General features: G+C 36.2%; 1 protein-coding gene across 5 annotated transcripts in view; it reads left to right on the top strand.

Moving 5' to 3' along the window:
- mast2 (microtubule associated serine/threonine kinase 2) overlaps nt 1–17,366 on the top strand; it is a 153,030-nt gene that overhangs the window by 54,494 nt on the left and 81,170 nt on the right. For all 5 annotated transcript variants that reach the window (XM_031900176.1, XM_031900177.1, NM_001128649.1 and 2 more), the window contains one exon: nt 14,507–14,538. In XM_031900176.1, coding sequence (XP_031756036.1) covers nt 14,507–14,538 — 32 coding nt within the window. The remainder of the gene's footprint in view (nt 1–14,506; nt 14,539–17,366) is intronic.

A 17,366-nucleotide genomic window follows, 5' to 3' on the forward strand; every position in this document is an offset into this window, starting at 1 on the left:
TGGCGTTCAAATTTAGGGTGTTTTATCTTGGTACCTAACACTATGTGGGAGATAAGATGCTGCAAAGTGGAAGCTTTGAGGGGATTTTTGGAAATGTCATAAAAATTGCTAACTTTAGAAAAGCTGTGCGGCTTGGTACTTTGGAGTAGAAAGACATGGGTACCCATTTTAGATTCGGGGGAATGTGTACTTTCCAAAAATATATGACTTTCTGGGGTGAGCGTACTTTTTTGTAGCTTTATCCCACATATAATGATGTAAATGTGTTGATTTTGCATGAGCTGAAATGACAGAAATGACAGTATATATGGGGGTATGTTCACATTGGGGCCCCTACATGCCACATACTTAGGTAAACCTATACATATTGGGCATCAAACTGTTCAGTGGACCCCTGGCGTTCAAATTCAGGGTGTTTTATCTTGGTACCTAATGCTATGTGGGAGATAAGATGCTTCAAAATGGAAGCTTTGAGGGGATTTTTGGAAATGTCATCAAAATTGCTAACTTTAGAAAAGCTGTGCGGCTTGGTACTTTGGAGTAGAAAGACATGGGTACCCATTTTAGATTCGGGGGAATGTGTACTTTCCAAAAATATATGGCTTTCTGGGGTGAGCGTACTTTTTTGTAGCTTTATCTCACATATAATGATGTAAATGTGTTGATTTTGCAGGAGCTGAAATGACAGAAATGACAGTATATATGGGGGTATGTTCACATTCGGGCCCCTACATGCCACATACTTGGGTAAACCTATACATATTGGGCATCAAACTGTTCAGTGGACCCCTGGTGTTCAAATTCAGGGTGTTTTATCTTGGTACCTAATGCTATGTGGGAGATAAGATGCTTCAAAGTGGAAGCTTTGAGGGGATTTTTGGAAATGTCATCAAAATTGCTAACTTTAGAAAAGCTGTGCGGCTTGGTACTTTGGAGTAGAAAGACATGGGTACCCATTTTAGATTCGGGGGAATGTGTACTTTCCAAAAATATATGACTTTCTGGGGTGAGCATACTTTTTTGTAGCTTTATCCCACATATAATGATGTAAATGTGTTGATTTTGCAGGAGCTGAAATGACAGAAATGACAGTATATATGGGGGTATGTTCACATTGGGGCCCCTACATGCCACATACTTAGGTAAACCTATACATATTGGGCATCAAACTGTTCAGTGGACCCCTGGCGTTCAAATTCAGGGTGTTTTATCTTGGTACCTAATGCTATGTGGGAGATAAGATGCTTCAAAATGGAAGCTTTGAGGGGATTTTTGGAAATGTCATCAAAATTGCTAACTTTAGAAAAGCTGTGCGGCTTGGTACTTTGGAGTAGAAAGACATGGGTACCCATTTTAGATTCGGGGGAATGTGTACTTTCCAAAAATATATGGCTTTCTGGGGTGAGCGTACTTTTTTGTAGCTTTATCTCACATATAATGATGTAAATGTGTTGATTTTGCAGGAGCTGAAATGACAGAAATGACAGTATATATGGGGGTATGTTCACATTCGGGCCCCTACATGCCACATACTTGGGTAAACCTATACATATTGGGCATCAAACTGTTCAGTGGACCCCTGGTGTTCAAATTCAGGGTGTTTTATCTTGGTACCTAATGCTATGTGGGAGATAAGATGCTTCAAAGTGGAAGCTTTGAGGGGATTTTTGGAAATGTCATCAAAATTGCTAACTTTAGAAAAGCTGTGCGGCTTGGTACTTTGGAGTAGAAAGACATGGGTACCCATTTTAGATTCGGGGGAATGTGTTCTTTCCAAAAATATATGACTTTCTGGGGTGAGCGTACTTTTTTGTAGCTTTATCCCACATATAATAATGTAAATGTGTTGATTTTGCAGGAGCTGAAATGACAGAAATGACAGTTCATATGGGGGTATGTTCACATTGGGGCCCCTACATGCCACATACTTAGGTAAACCTATACATATTGGGCATCAAACTGTTCAGTGGACCCCTGGCGTTCAAATTCAGGGTGTTTTATCTTGGTACCTAATGCTATGTGGGAGATAAGATGCTTCAAAGTGGAAGCTTTGAGGGGATTTTTGGAAATGTCATCAAAATTGCTAACTTTAGAAAAGCTGTGCGGCTTGGTACTTTGGAGTAGAAAGACATAGGTACCCATTTTAGATTCGGGGGAATGTGTACTTTCCAAAAATATATGACTTTCTGGGGTGAGCATACTTTTTACTAGCTTTATCCCACATATAATGATGTAAATGTGTTGATTTTGCAGAAGCTGAAATGACAGAAATGACAGTATATATGGGGGTATGTTCACATTCGGGCCCCTACATGCCACATACTTGGGTAAACCTATACATATTGGGCATCAAACTGTTCAGTGGACCCCTGGTGTTCAAATTCAGGGTGTTTTATCTTGGTACCTAATGCTATGTGGGAGATAAGATGCTGCAAAGTGGAAGCTTTGAGGGGATTTTTGGAAATGTCATCAAAATTGCTAACTTTAGAAAAGCTGTGCGGCTTGGTACTTTGGAGTAGAAAGACATGGGTACCCATTTTAGATTCGGGGGAATGTGTACTTTCCAAAAATATATGACTTTCTGGGGTGAGCGTACTTTTTTGTAGCTTTATCCCACATATAATAATGTAAATGTGTTGATTTTGCAGGAGCTGAAATGACAGAAATGACAGTTCATATGGGGGTATGTTCACATTGGGGCCCCTACATGCCACATACTTAGGTAAACCTATACATATTGGGCATCAAACTGTTCAGTGGACCCCTGGCGTTCAAATTCAGGGTGTTTTATCTTGGTACCTAATGCTATGTGGGAGATAAGATGCTTCAAAGTGGAAGCTTTGAGGGGATTTTTGGAAATGTCATCAAAATTGCTAACTTTAGAAAAGCTGTGCGGCTTGGTACTTTGGAGTAGAAAGACATGGGTACCCATTTTAGATTCGGGGGAATGTGTACTTTCCAAAAATATATGACTTTCTGGGGTGAGCGTACTTTTTACTAGCTTCATCCCACATATAATGATGTAAATGTGTTGATTTTGCAGAAGCTGAAATGACAGAAATGACAGTTCATATGGGGTATGTTCACATTGGGGCCCCTACATGCCACATACTTAGGTAAACCTATACATATTGGGCATCAAACTGTTCAGTGGACCCCAGGCATTCATATTTAGGGTGTTTTATTTGGTTACTTTATGACCTGTAGGAGATAAGATACTATAGACTAGAAGCTTTGAAGCGATTTTTAAAAAAAATCACAAATTTTGATAAAAACCAATAACTTTAGGAAAGCATTGCGACTTGATAGTTTGGAGTAGACAGACAGTTGTGCCTATTCTGTATTCCCCAGAATCTGTTCTTTCCAAAAATGTACAATTTTCTGGGATAAACCTTCTGTTAGTGGAATTTTGGCCTTGAAATCCAAAGTATGCAGTTTTTTTGGAGCAGTGCTTTGGGAATTTGGTAGTGTACTGCTGGGAGTTTTTGACCTATACAAGTGAGAAATCTCCATAAAACTATATATATTTGGTATTGGCACGTTCAGGAGACATGGGACTTTCCAAATCAGTTGTATATTCGTGCATAAAATAATTTTTGTTTCTAGTATGTGTGATTATATTATGGAAAATTTGATTTTTTTTGCATTTTTAGACATTTAGAAGCCTATATCTTGTTACAGAATTGGAATTACACAAAAATTCTACCATATTTTGAAAGCTTAGGTTGTTCTGAAAAAAACGATATATTGTTTTCCTTGGTAAACTAAAAGTCCCCCCGAGGAAAGGCCCCTAAAGTGAAACAGTGCAAAATGTTCAAAAACTGTCTGGCAATACAAGTTCCGCTTTGACCAAAATGGCTGGCAGTAAAAGGGTTAATTTTCTTCACGATTCAGATATTTGTGCAACACTGTAACATACAAGAAATCATCTCATTCCATGAAAGGCAATTAGGATAATTTGGCAAGCCCTATGAGAGAATATGGTGCAATATGCAGAGCACATCGTTTGTTTTTATAATATTTTATAGTATCTCTTTACATTCCTCTTTGAATAGGTATCTGTTGGCAACAATTTTAGTTTCCCACAGCGTGGAACTAGTGCATTCTGAACCACATATCTAAATTTATTTCTAGCTCTACACAGTGTCAATGTTATATTATTTTGATTTTGGGTATTACTCATACATTCATACATACATATATTCCATTTATAAAAATGTTGTTGTGTGCAAGGGTAGGTCAGTTTGAATGCAGCCCCATGTAAGCCATTATTCCTAAATCTTTGTTCAAGTGAAATGCTGCCGTGTGTAATTACATTTCTTGATTTTTCCATGAATTGGGTTTCCTTACTGATAGAAACAATTTAGATAAGCAGCATGATTAGCAAATGTATCCACAGAAATAGATATAGATGACATACTTAGTCTTGATTATGGAAATTAAACACATTTCATAATTAACTTCCCTTTGACTGGCCCACATTTGTGAGGGAGTGGATAGAATGCTCTAAAGAATCTTAAAATATAATTTATTTTACCTCTCACTACCCCAAGGAAGTTCCACATAGTCACTGGTAATGTTTTTCTTTTTAAACACACAAAATAGCAACTAGCATAACTGAGATTTGTAACAGGGGCCACTACATTTTCCAGACCCTTTTCCTGATGTTTTCATTGGTAGGTCCTGTATGTGTAAGGGTAACTTTGTTTGGAAATTTGGGACAACATATTATTACTTTATCATATTTTTTTAAAATGTCAGTATGCAAAAATTAAAAAAAAACAAACTATATAGGAAGAAAAGATTGTTACTACAGGGTTATCATCTTCAGAGTAAAGGAAGTTTTATCTGGAAAGCTGGCAAAAATATTGCACCATCTGCAATATTACTTGCCTTACGGCATCATTTGTTAAGCCATTATTAATTCTTTCTTGTTGTACCAGATGGTGCATTGACTGCTGTGGCAATGAAAAAACACCCCACAGTTAATTATTTTAAAATAAATATAGAGAAAAAAAAACTCTAAAGGCAGTGTTTCATTAAAATGACATCTTCATTAAATTTAGATTGCTATATACCTTTATTTCCTGGATGGCAGTATTGGAGTACATTAATCTGCTTTAAGATTTTTTTTTTTTTTGCATTTTTTTCAGTATTTCTGTTATGTTCTTTCCATCTTACAAACCATTTACAGCTAATTAAAAAACTACTAATATAACACATCACACACATTTTAAGTGTGCTAATAATCAAGGAACTTGAAATGGGAATATTGTGCAAACACCCCCCCCCCCCCGTTAATCAGCTTTTTACTTTTTATTTTTTTGTTTTATTATATTGGATCTATTTGCAGCCATAATTCTGTGCAGTTAATTGCTTTATGCATGCACTATAAATATATATATATTAAATAGCCTTTAAAATATACTTGCAGTTATATTTGTGGTTATACCCTTAATGATTTCCTTTATATCACACCATCTATCTGTCATATTTAAATATTTCTAGTCCATCTGTATCGACTATAAGATAAATTATGAATCCGCAATAGATTCAGATTTCTAATTACTGTTAGCATCCACTTCTTTAAAATTCATTGTGTATCTTATTTGTTATCAAAAAGCCAAAATGAGTTATTTATTTGTTTCTTTTATTCCTGTAAATTTTAAATAATAATATCAGTGTGTTGAGGGTGTCCTTAATGGAGAATGATCTGGGGTATTTTGTATATAACAAGTTGTCTAATTCCTGGCAATGTCATTCAGTGGCTACTAAAGCAAATAAAGTGCTGTCTTGTATAAAACAGGGCATTGACTCAAGGGATGAAAACATAATTTTACCTCTTTATAGGTCTCTGGTAAGGCCTCACCTTGAGTATTCAGTGCAGTGAATACTTAAAGGACAATGAAGGACAATGAAAGGTTAATATAAATTTAAAGTAAGTCTAAAGGCATTCTTTTTAAGTACTTACTGCATATTTAAATTCCCAGATCCCTGCTTGCTTCTCTGAGATATGGTGCTGGCAGCCTACAGCAGTGTGAAGACTACAGTGACATCACTGAAATATCTCTGTCCTTCCTGTAGGCTTCCAGCGGCTGCCTTCCTATTCTCTGAGCATGTGTGTAACTTGATCCTGTCTCCTGTTCTGATCTACACATGCCCACCAGCCAATCAGAAGCGGATCTGGCAGAGGGGAGGCGGGGGAGAGAATGAAAGACATGTGCAGTATGAAGCAAGGAGGGAAAGGAAGGGAGTATACCTTTTTAGAGATGGCTGCCTGTTCTAGAAAATGTGAAGTAAATGTGACTGAGTAAATATTTGATTAGGTGAGCCAAAAGTGTGGCATTTATACTAAACAATAGGAGGACTATTGGGCAGTATGCTTTTTTTTTTTGACTTGCATTCTCCTTTAAGAAGGATATTAATGAGCTGGAAAGAGTGCAGAGACTGCAGCTAAACTGGTAAAGGGGTTGGAAGATTTAAGCTATGAGGTTAGACTGTCGAGATTGGGGTTGTCTTCTCTGGAAAAGAGGCGCTTGCGAGGGGACATGGTTACTCTGTACAAATACAATAGAGGGGATTGTAGGCAGATAAGGGGTTTTCTTTTTTCCCCATAAAAATGATCAACGCACCAGAAGCCCCCCCTTCAGATTAGAGGAACAGAGCTTCCGTTTGAAGCAGCGTAGGTGGATTTTCACGATGAGGGCAGTGAGGTTGGGGAATGCTCTTCCTAGAGATGTGGTAATGGCAGATTCTGTTAATGCCTTTAAGAGGGGCCTAGATGAGTTCTTGAACAATCAGAATATCCAAGGCTATTGTGATACTAATATCTACAGTTAGTATTAATGTTTGTATATATAGATTATGTATGTGAGTGTATTAATTGGTAAGTATAGGTTGTGTGTGCTGGGTTTACTTGAAAGGGTTGAACTTGATGGACTTTTGACGGACTTAATGGGTTTTTTTTTCAACACTATGTGACTATGTAACATACCTATGAATAAGTACTAATTAGAGGAAAACTAAAAAAAAGAAAAAAAAAAAAAAGCTATTGAAACAGAATGAGGGAAAGTAAAAAGTTTCTTCTGCAGTCCTAAACATAAGGCTTGTAAGCATCTATGTCACATAAATAGTTTCAGTCTAATGTCACAGACTATAAAAGAAACCATGGAGGGTACAGCAAGAAATATATACAAAACCATTGAGTAAAATAACATGCTAAAAAAAAGGAATTACTAAACACATTTGTTTATACAGGTATAGGGCCCCTTATCTGGAAAACTATTATCCAGAAAGTTCCGAATTATGTAAAGGCCATCTCCCATAGACTCCATTATAAGCAAATAATTCTAATTTTTAAAAATGATTTCTTTTTTCTCTATAATAATAAAATTGTACCTTGTACTTGATCCCAACTAAGATATAATTATTCTTTATTGAAAGATTAGGTTTATTTAACATTTATATGATTTTTAGTGGAGATCTAAATTACGGAAAGACCCCTTATCCGGAAAACCCCAGGTCCCGAGCATTCGGGATAACAGGTCCCATACCTGTATTTGTATTTCTATTATCACTACAGCCAAGCACTTTTGCTACAGTTGCGTTTAATGCATTAAAACATATGCAGTGGCGATTTGATTCAGAGTTTGATATTGAGTTGGGATTGCATTATAATGCTTTTAGAGCTGAAAGTAAATGAATATTCTGAATAAGAAAATGTTGCTAAATGTTGACAATGCTGTTTTGCTTCTCTGTTAGATACTTTTACGAGCCATTTCATCACAACACAATGATCTGAACAAGTTTTAGCTGGCAAATTGTCAGATTTTTAGTTGTCAAACAGTAAATCTCAAAAACCTTTTAGCTCTAAAAAATCAGCATCAGGAAAAAAAAATAGTAAATGGCCCCCTATATCTATGTTTTGAGAGAAGGAAAGGCAAAGTCACTTGGGGGTGCCAAAATGTTAGGCACCCCCAAGTGACTTTAATCGCCTACCTTTTACCCGGGGCTGGTGCCCCTGTATGGAGAGAACAGCACCAGCCTGGGTACCTGCAGCACCTCCTTTTTCCTGGTTCGGGTGCGCGCGCATGTGCAGTAGAGTGAAAAAGCTGAACTTTAACAGAGAAGTCAGCTTTTCACTCTACTGCGCATGCGCCTGTAGTTAAGTCCTTAGAAAACGAAGCAGGAAGGAGGAAGCGCTGCGCTACAGGTACCCCGGGCTGGTGCTGTCTTCTCCAAACAGGGGCACCAGCCCGGGGTACAAGGTAAGCAATTAAAGTCACTTGGGGGTGCTTAACATTTTGGAACTCCCAAGTGACTTTGCCTTTCCTTGTCCTTTAAGATGTTATTTAATTTCCTGTAAATTGGTTTACTTGGGATCTGTGGGTTTGTCTCAACTCGACCATATCATTTGAGCTTCTTGCTGAGATTTATTAATATTATAAATGCAGAAGGCTGTTGTAATGTAATTTGCTAAAAGGGTTTTCTAGCTTTTATTCTTTCATTCTAAGAAATAGCATGACTGCGGTTCATTGCTGGATGCATGCTTGACATAAGGGATTACTTATAATTTGTCTTGTTGTTCGAAGTCACATTTGTTCAGATGCCAAATTTTGACTCCATTTCATTGTAAAATAGCTTTTTTTAACCATAAGTCTTTATTAATGGAATGGCTCTATAACTAGCAGATGTACACATCTATATATAAATGAATATTACTGTTCACAAGTGAGATGCACGTCACATTAATATAATCTTTTATTGTATTGCTAAATATTGTGACATACTGTGTGATATGGATATAACTTAAAGGATCAACCTGATCCTTAATTAATCTAGGCTTAGAACCTCCTGTATATTGTATACACAACATTGAGCATTTCTAGTTGTAAATAGTCCCTCCTTCCAAATGATTTCTACGACTCCAATCTATTACTGTAACACTCTCTAGGACTGTATTTCCCAAGAGATCTTCTCTAGTGCTATTTAGTACTTAGCTTATGCACTGCCATCTGAGTTACAAAAGAGTTGTAGTGTATTTGGGTTAATAAACCATAGCAAGTATCTCCTGGCATACACAGAGGAACACATCCTATTTCAATGTCCAGTCGGGAAATTCCAGTTATATCTAGGTACCCCTGAATGCATAATTTTTAAATGTTGCCAAATAACCATAATAATAAAATTAATAAATAATAATAAAATATTTTTTCTGAGTTCCACCTAGATATTTTTTTTTTAATTGCATTGTTTGTGAACAAAAATTGTGGTGTCCAGATCTTTAAATTCACGTAACTTAAAGGCTTTAGGATCAGTTTGGCTAAACACACTGGATCTGGCGAAATTCTAATAACTTCTGGCTCCTCATCATTGTTGAAGGTAATAGTGTCAGGTACCCTAACTGTATATACTTTGTATGCACTTGCTGTATTCATTCAGCTAAGGGGTTGTTATCTTTCAGAAGCAGCTGTTTAGTCTAAAGCCTAATATTAAGAGCCTAAAACTGTTAATATATCAGAGTGTTGAAAACAGAAAATTAAAAAAAAGTATCACTTACTAAGTTTGTATTACTTTTTTGGGTTTAGGTCCCATTTAAGATCATTTCTGTGCAGTGAGCATGCCTAGTACTGTGTTGGGAAACATGGTAACAGAAAAGACAGATATTGAATTACAAAGGTCTTATTTGGAAACCTGTTGTCAAGCTCCAAAATATATTGATTTCCCATTTTTCTAGTACTACTTTGCACTTTATGTTTTTACAGCATTAAAAATGCTTTGCTGATGGTCGGACAACCCTATTTTTAATAAATATATACATGTTTTTTTAAGCCTTACTGTAGCATGGTGTTTTACGTAATGGAAAAACTGCATCAGGTCAACCCCATTCACAAGGATAATAGATACTGTACCAGTTCAGCATTTTAGAGATCACTCTTTATGAATCTTGATACCACTGCAAGATTTTAAAGGAGAAGGAAAGGTAAAAAACTAAGTAAGCTTTATCAGAAAAGTCTATGTAAATACAGCCATAAGCACTTGCTACACTGAGTCCTCTATCAAAAGAAACACAGGATTTCTTGTCTCGTTTTTTGTAAACATGATGTTCCAGTGTCTGACTTCCTCTCTCAGAAACATCCTTAATTCCAGTGGCCAGAGTCTGAGTAGTTCTCTCCCCTCTCTTGCTCCCCCTCCCACTCGAATTCTAAGAACTCCCTCCCCCCTCCCATAGGAATGTGTGATCTGAGCTACAGTATAATGTCTAGACTGCAGGAAGGAAGCTACTTAAAAGGCAGCTGCTGTCTTAAGCAAACGAAGAAAGCTTCTAAAGCTGTTTACTCAGGTATGGTAATGCTTTCTGCAGAATAAATATATTGTTCTAGATGGCACTAATGTGGCAAATCTGTTGGCAGCAAAATGCAAGTTTTGGTAACAATCGGCATTAATGTAAAAAGAAGAGAAGTTTAGCTGCCCCAAGGGCTCCATTTTATAAAAATTTGCCATTTAAAAGCAATTTTCTATAGAAGTCAATGGGAGTTGTCCTAGGCAAAGTCAAGCCATGTTTTCGAACTCGAATTTGAAACTCGTATTTGAGTTTCTTCAAATTAGTTTTCCTTATTAATAAATAAATGAGCATTTAATATGTGAGTTTATTCAATTTAAAAAACAAAATCGAATTCACAAACTCAAAAATTGACAAATAAGCCTATTTATGTATTTGTTTTGTTGCAGTTTGTCGAATTTGACTTTGTTGCCATTTGCTAAAACATGTCTGTTTGTCCTTTTCATGACATGAAATTAAGCTATTTAAAATACTAAGCACATGAATATTTTGCCCTTGGTGTTAGTTTTCATCTCCTATGGCTAATCACTAATTGCTTATTGCTTTAAGTTAAGCATTTGAATTAAGGAGAGATCTTACAAATGCTGCTCTATAGTGTAACATTAATACTGCACTACATAAACTTATCATTAACACACTAATGTACTGTATTTTACAGTAAAACAGGCTCCTGTGTTTGTAGCTTTTGCGGACTTGAAACTTAAGCAGCTTTAACACATTTCTTGCATTTTATTTTTTCACGGATTTTACACCATTTATTTGAATATATACACATTTACAATAATGTAGGAATTTGGGTGTGCTATTGCTTACATTTACTAAGACAATACAAATGTTTTTATACAGTGAAATATGTGGAGCTCTGAAACACACTGGCGTAATAAGAATTATTTTAAGGGACACATGTGGCCCACAGGCTTCAGGCTGGATAACCCTGTACTAGATGCCTTGAATTTTAGTTGTGAATCCCCAAAGGATTGAAATCCATGAGCTGTTTAAGATGCTGATGTACTAACACACACACACACACACACTGCTGTATACTTTAATACTTTTCCTGAAATTCTGCATATTAATGTTTGAAACATGGACTTAAACACAGAGAGTGAAAGCCCATTGATCATCAGATGACTATTCAGCATAATAAGCTTTTAAGGCAATTACGTCTTGCTTGCCTACTCTAATATGATTACACATCTGGGTGGTGTGTACCCATGTAGTGCTATAAAAACGGTTAAGCCTTCATATAAAATTGCATCAAATATAGCTATTTAAATTTTCTATGTTTGTCAGCCAGTCCTTTTGTGCATTGTCCCTTCTAATATGTAATTATTAACCTGTATTTCACAGCAATAAATGTTCCTTTTAGATTGTAAATGCCCTGTATTTTTTTAAAATCTATTTTCTTGTATTGTTAATGTAATTATTGTACAGTGCTTCTGAATATGTTGGCATTTATATTCATGATGATAATAACAATAAATAAAAATAAATATATACATTAAACATACAAAAACAATCAACAAAAGAGGAAATAGAGTTTTGCCCAAAAGAGCTTCTAAACTTTATAAATAAATTGTTAGATTGTCCTAACTTAAAAGCTTTCCGTTCTCCTCCTTTTAATCAGCTTTTATTAGCTGACCAGCAACATTGTTTTAGGAGCTATGAGTGCAGAAATGTATTACTTTTATAGCAGTTACATTTACAGATATCTTTTGAAACCACTAAAATTTGTGCCTAGTATATAGTGGAAAGATGCTTAGAATTGCAGTTTTGTTTACTATGCTAAAAATAGTTTTTTGGTGGAGGACCCCTTTAAGTGTTACAATTGCACCACCTAGTGACAAATAAATAACTGGCTTCTAATATAAATGTGTGCGTGTATTACCACACCAACTTGCTTTAAACTAATTGCTGTGAAATAACTGTATTCATAATTTTTTTTGGCATATAAGTTTTTAATCTTCATTTAGCAAATTCTGTGCACATAATTGTACTGAGGAACTTACTCATACAAGTTTCTGTTCCTGTCTTTGTATTTGAACAGTTGTTTTCTATGCGTAACCTCCTGGAATGCCATGGGTAATAATAGCATAGCATGTATAGCATGTTTTAACACTGTATTTATATTCAAAATTGCTTCCATCTAATGGGCAAAGATAAATACATTTTAAGAGAATTTTTAAAATCTGTTTACAACTATCCCTCAAATAATACAGATGTATCTAAAATATGAAATATCAGCTAAAGCTCTTCTGACATCCCAGCCCTTTCCCCATTTAAATTTTTTCCAGCACTGCTGTAGGCTGCATTTTCCAAAAGGAAGGATCCAACCAGCACTCTCCATAGAAAGCAATGTGCAAAACAAATGTTTCAAGCTAAAGCTCCTCTGCAACCAGTTGGGGCAGTGTCACTAGAGACACTTGGAAATTACCTCTGAAGGCAGTAAACTATGTATTACTGTGATACTTAGTTGTGTAGCCCGTTGCCATTAACCTTCATGCTAATTTCCCTGTGGTTCTCATCCCTTGTTTACTATAAACAGTAGGTTGCACTGCTAAGGTAGGTAGCTCGTATACAAAGTTAACCTCAAAAGGATCACTGTTGGTAGCCTAGACTTAAGTTTGTATCACGCAGATAGGGTTTGTGATTTGTAGCTCTATACAATTAGGCTTTATTGTTTCCTACTGGGATTATAATTCCCCCAGAGAGAATTTTACTAAATCAGTTCTTACTGAGGTCACTTCTTACTGAGAAATAGGCATGGCCTCCAGTTACTGACCAGAAACATGGGCCCAAGAGGTTTTGGTCTGTGCTTGTGAGTCTAAGTCTGCTAACAGCCATATCCATTGATGTAAATTGCCTGGCATTTTATTGCTACTTATATACAACAGTATGCTGTGGGAGCATGACCAGTAGTAAGCTTTCATAGCATAACTGACCCATAGATAGGTAAGACAATTCAATTTCAATTCATAGCGGCAGGTCTTTGAAAAAAAAAAAAAAAAAAAAAAAAAAAGCTCTTTTTGTACATATCAGAAATGAATCCCTTTTATTTTATTAATAATTAGATCTCGGGGTGACATTGGCAGTGGGTATGAATCTTCCATAGGAACAGTGCAGCATTGTTTATTGTTGTGCCTGCTTGGACTGCACTTTTTCACTTGTACATGAAAAGGGTTGCTTTTGCTACATAAAAAAATTACTATCTACACAACTTAAGATAAAGTGTGCAAATTTTAGACACTTTTTTTTTGTGTAATTTTACGGCTTTCTTATTGGTTTATACTTGAGCATCTTGTATAAATGAGCATCTTGTTTAAATAGGATTTACACCCAAAAATAAAATTTTGCTTAATGAAAGAAAATGTAATTTTAAGCAACACTCCAGTACGTACACTTATTGCACATTATCAATTGTTTCTAAGCGAAAGGAAGGATAAACCGTGGGCTGGAGCTCCTTATTTTTTTTCCAGAATATACCAGCCTGGTGTGATTTTACCTTTGCCTTTTCCTAGAATCATTGGCACCCTGCCAGGGATTTTACTTTTTTTCTGCTTTAAAGTTTTTCTTTACAAGCAGTATTTGTTTATCCATTTCTCTACTCCTAGCTTTGGCTTTTGCATCTTCATTTTATAAAGTACAATTCTGTTTTTGTGTTGAAATTCTCCTTGAGAAGTTGTTTTTTTTTTTTTTTTAAAGCATGAAATTTAATATAATTCATATAAAACATTTAAGTTGTCATTTGCATCCACTACTTCAGTTGCAGTCGGTTTGATTAATTATAAAGGTACTTGTGTTAAAGGGCCTATTTCTGCACTTTTGTTGTGCTTTGCAGCAGTCCTTTTCACATCCTGTTTCAAATTGAGCGCAGTTTTTCCTATTGATGCAGGGGAACCCTGGAGCTACCACAATCTCCAGGCAGTGGGTTCCAACAGCTAATAGCTGATTTTACTAATAGAATAATAATAATGTCTGACACACTTTTATGAACAAATGTTATCCCAGGTACTACTGAATTCCTTGCTCTTTGTTGTAAATACTTGAGAAATGTCTTAAGCCATGTTCTGATAATCCATTTTTTTGGATAATGTGTTAAAACATTTCTTATTTATTGTATTTTTTCCTGATTCTAATCTTCTTTATCCGTTTTTTTTCTTTTAGAAGGAGCTGAGCCTCCCTAGAAGAGGAAGTTTGTAAGTAACTTATATCTTTTAGAATATACTGTGCATAGTATTTTTATTGTTTTTATGAACAGTATTGTTTTTCCTACAGCGTATCATTCTTTTTTTAATGCACAACTCTGCTTACACTCTAGCTCTTTATAAAGAGCAATGTGCATAAATAGATACATTGTTGTTTCAGCTTGACCTGAATGGCCCCCTTCACACCTCTTAAACCAGCGGTGCCCAGACCGTGTCACCCTGTGGTCTACTCCTGCCACAGTCATGAGATCTACCAAAGTCAAAATCCTGCGACGTCTATCATTTGGCGCAATAAGCAAGAAAAAGCATCAATCAATGTTTAACAAATACACATAGCAATATATAAATGCAGTGCCAAATTCACATTTAATGCCCACATAACATTATTCAAGTTCCAACTTCAAGTTTAATGTGAAAGGATTGTAGTTGTTTTTAATTCCCTTCTTCATGGCCCACTTTGTAGTCTGCCCACAGAAACATATATAAAGTAGGAATCTTCTATGCTGGGATAAAACTACAAAGACGGATGGCTTGAGCAGCCGCACTCAAAGTCAAAATGTCATCCCACTGCATTCCATCTTGAGGTCTACCAGAAACCTTAACGTGATCTACTGGTAGACTGTGTTCTACCTTTTGGACACCCCTGTCTTAAACCATTTGTTTGGTTTAATCTTGTTGCTGTTTTGACAAAAGCCTGGTCTGGCTTTTTAAAAGCTACTCCCAGATGTTTGTACTTTATTCCTTGATATTAAAGTGGCCATACACGTTGCAATTATGATTACCATTGGTCACAGGAAAAATTGTTCACACCCCCTACTAACATTTCAGAGCTGAATCGTCAGTTATGCAGGTAGAAACAAAAGAATTCTGCCCTTATCTGATGATTCAGCACTAAATGCTTGCCTTTGCTCAGGCGCCTTCGAAGGCACCTAATCAAAAATTTTGATTCAAATGATCGAGACCCAAGGCCTGTGCTGATATCGGTCTCCTCTTCTTCTGCCATACAAGAACTGAATGTCGTACAGGAATATTGGTGCGTACATGGCCACCTATAGATGCCATAATTTCAGCCCGCTCGTATAGAGTTTTGTTAACCCTCAGTTTACATTACAGTAGTTGATACGATCAAACAGCTTATATTGATCCACATGTCCCTTATGTTTCATGTATACTTCTGTATTGAGGTTTCCCTTTTCTTTATAGTGTATCGCGTACAATTTTATGTCTTTTTTTCCTTTGTAAACTTAATTTTGTTGGTGAAGGCCTATTCATCTCATGTTATGATTTTTGATCTCCATTACTGAACCAATGGCTCTGTACTATTTCCTTAATCCTTTCTGTTTCCTCTTTGTAAATGTTGAGTGACATTGGCAAAGCCATTGCACAGACATGATGTTATACATCACCAAATTGATGCTGCTGACAACCAGCCTGAGTGGAGCTCCCTCGTCTTAAGCCTTTCTGGTCAAGATGGTGGTACAAAGTTCCATTAATATCGTTTTACTTTGGAAGCTGTTGCAAACAATGTAAAAAATCTTCTCTTTTGTGTAACAGCGGATACAATTTCTTTAGTGGTTCATAATGCTTATTTATTAGTGTGCAAAGCACTAAAATGGTTACCTATAGCCGTTTTCTTTATTTACAGCACAGTGTTTCCCCCCCAGAATTCTATTGTAGTACCAGGCACCTGCGAAAAACAATGTTCCACAACTTTATGACTTAAGGTGGCCATACACGCACCGATAATATCGTCCGAAACTTTGTTTCGTACGATATTCGGTGCGTGTATGGTATGTCGGCGAGTTGACCGATATCGCAGGAAGCTGCTGATATCGGCCGACTTGCCGATCGGACCAGTTTGAAAATTTTGATCGGGCGCCATAGAAGGCGCCTGACCAAAATCTCCCTTCATCGCTGAATCGGCAGAAGGAGGTAGAAATCCAATTGTTTCTACCTCCTTACCTGCCGATTCAGCCCTGAATGGTGTGTGGCGGATCTGACGATGTTTCGTGCGACCGATGGTCACACGAAACATCGTCAGATCGCCACGTGTATGGCCAGCTTTAGACAGACTTCATGAGTCTCAATATGTCTGAAGGTTTTTTCATTGATACGGGTCATAATATATAGTATCTGGTTGCAGTAGTTGATTTATATGTATTACTAATAGATACTGTATACCATGATTTAAACTAATGAAAACATTTATGGAAACATGAACTAGAAAATGATGTGGGGCTGCTGAATCTCTTTATTAAAAAAAAAAAAAAAAGTTTCAGCAAACATTTTATAATGCTTTTCTTCCCCTTTAAAGTTTCTTGCAACTGACAATAGTTGCATCATTCCAAATTATCTGCATTTTCAAAGCACCATCAGCAAGTACTGATGATTTATTTACAGTAGAAATGTTCTGACACATATATAAATGTGCTGCAAGAATTGACAAAGGCCTAAAATATTTTGGGTGTTACATTCACAGTGTTTGCATGGTACTGCATTTTTTTAACCAATAAAGCTGTTATTTGAGCATCTGTCCCTTTTGTGTACAATGAAGTTAATTGGTTGAAACTGCATTCTGAGAAGAAATAATTTCAGGTGAGGTCACCTAAGGTTTTAATTGGGAAAGTAGATGAAATTAACAGAAACAAATGTTCGGAAAAAGTTCGGAAAAAGTAATAGCAGGGACGTTAGATTCCTATCTTATTAGGCATAAACCTATAATAGGATTACTGTTTACCATTTGTAGTAGAGCAGGGGTTGTATTTCTTATATTTCTACTGTGTGACTTCAGGGCAAGTGAACAAGTATTGAAATGTTAT

Source organism: Xenopus tropicalis, chromosome 4 (assembly GCF_000004195.4).
Source record: "Xenopus tropicalis strain Nigerian chromosome 4, UCB_Xtro_10.0, whole genome shotgun sequence".
In the NCBI taxonomy this organism is placed as follows: domain Eukaryota; kingdom Metazoa; phylum Chordata; class Amphibia; order Anura; family Pipidae; genus Xenopus; species Xenopus tropicalis.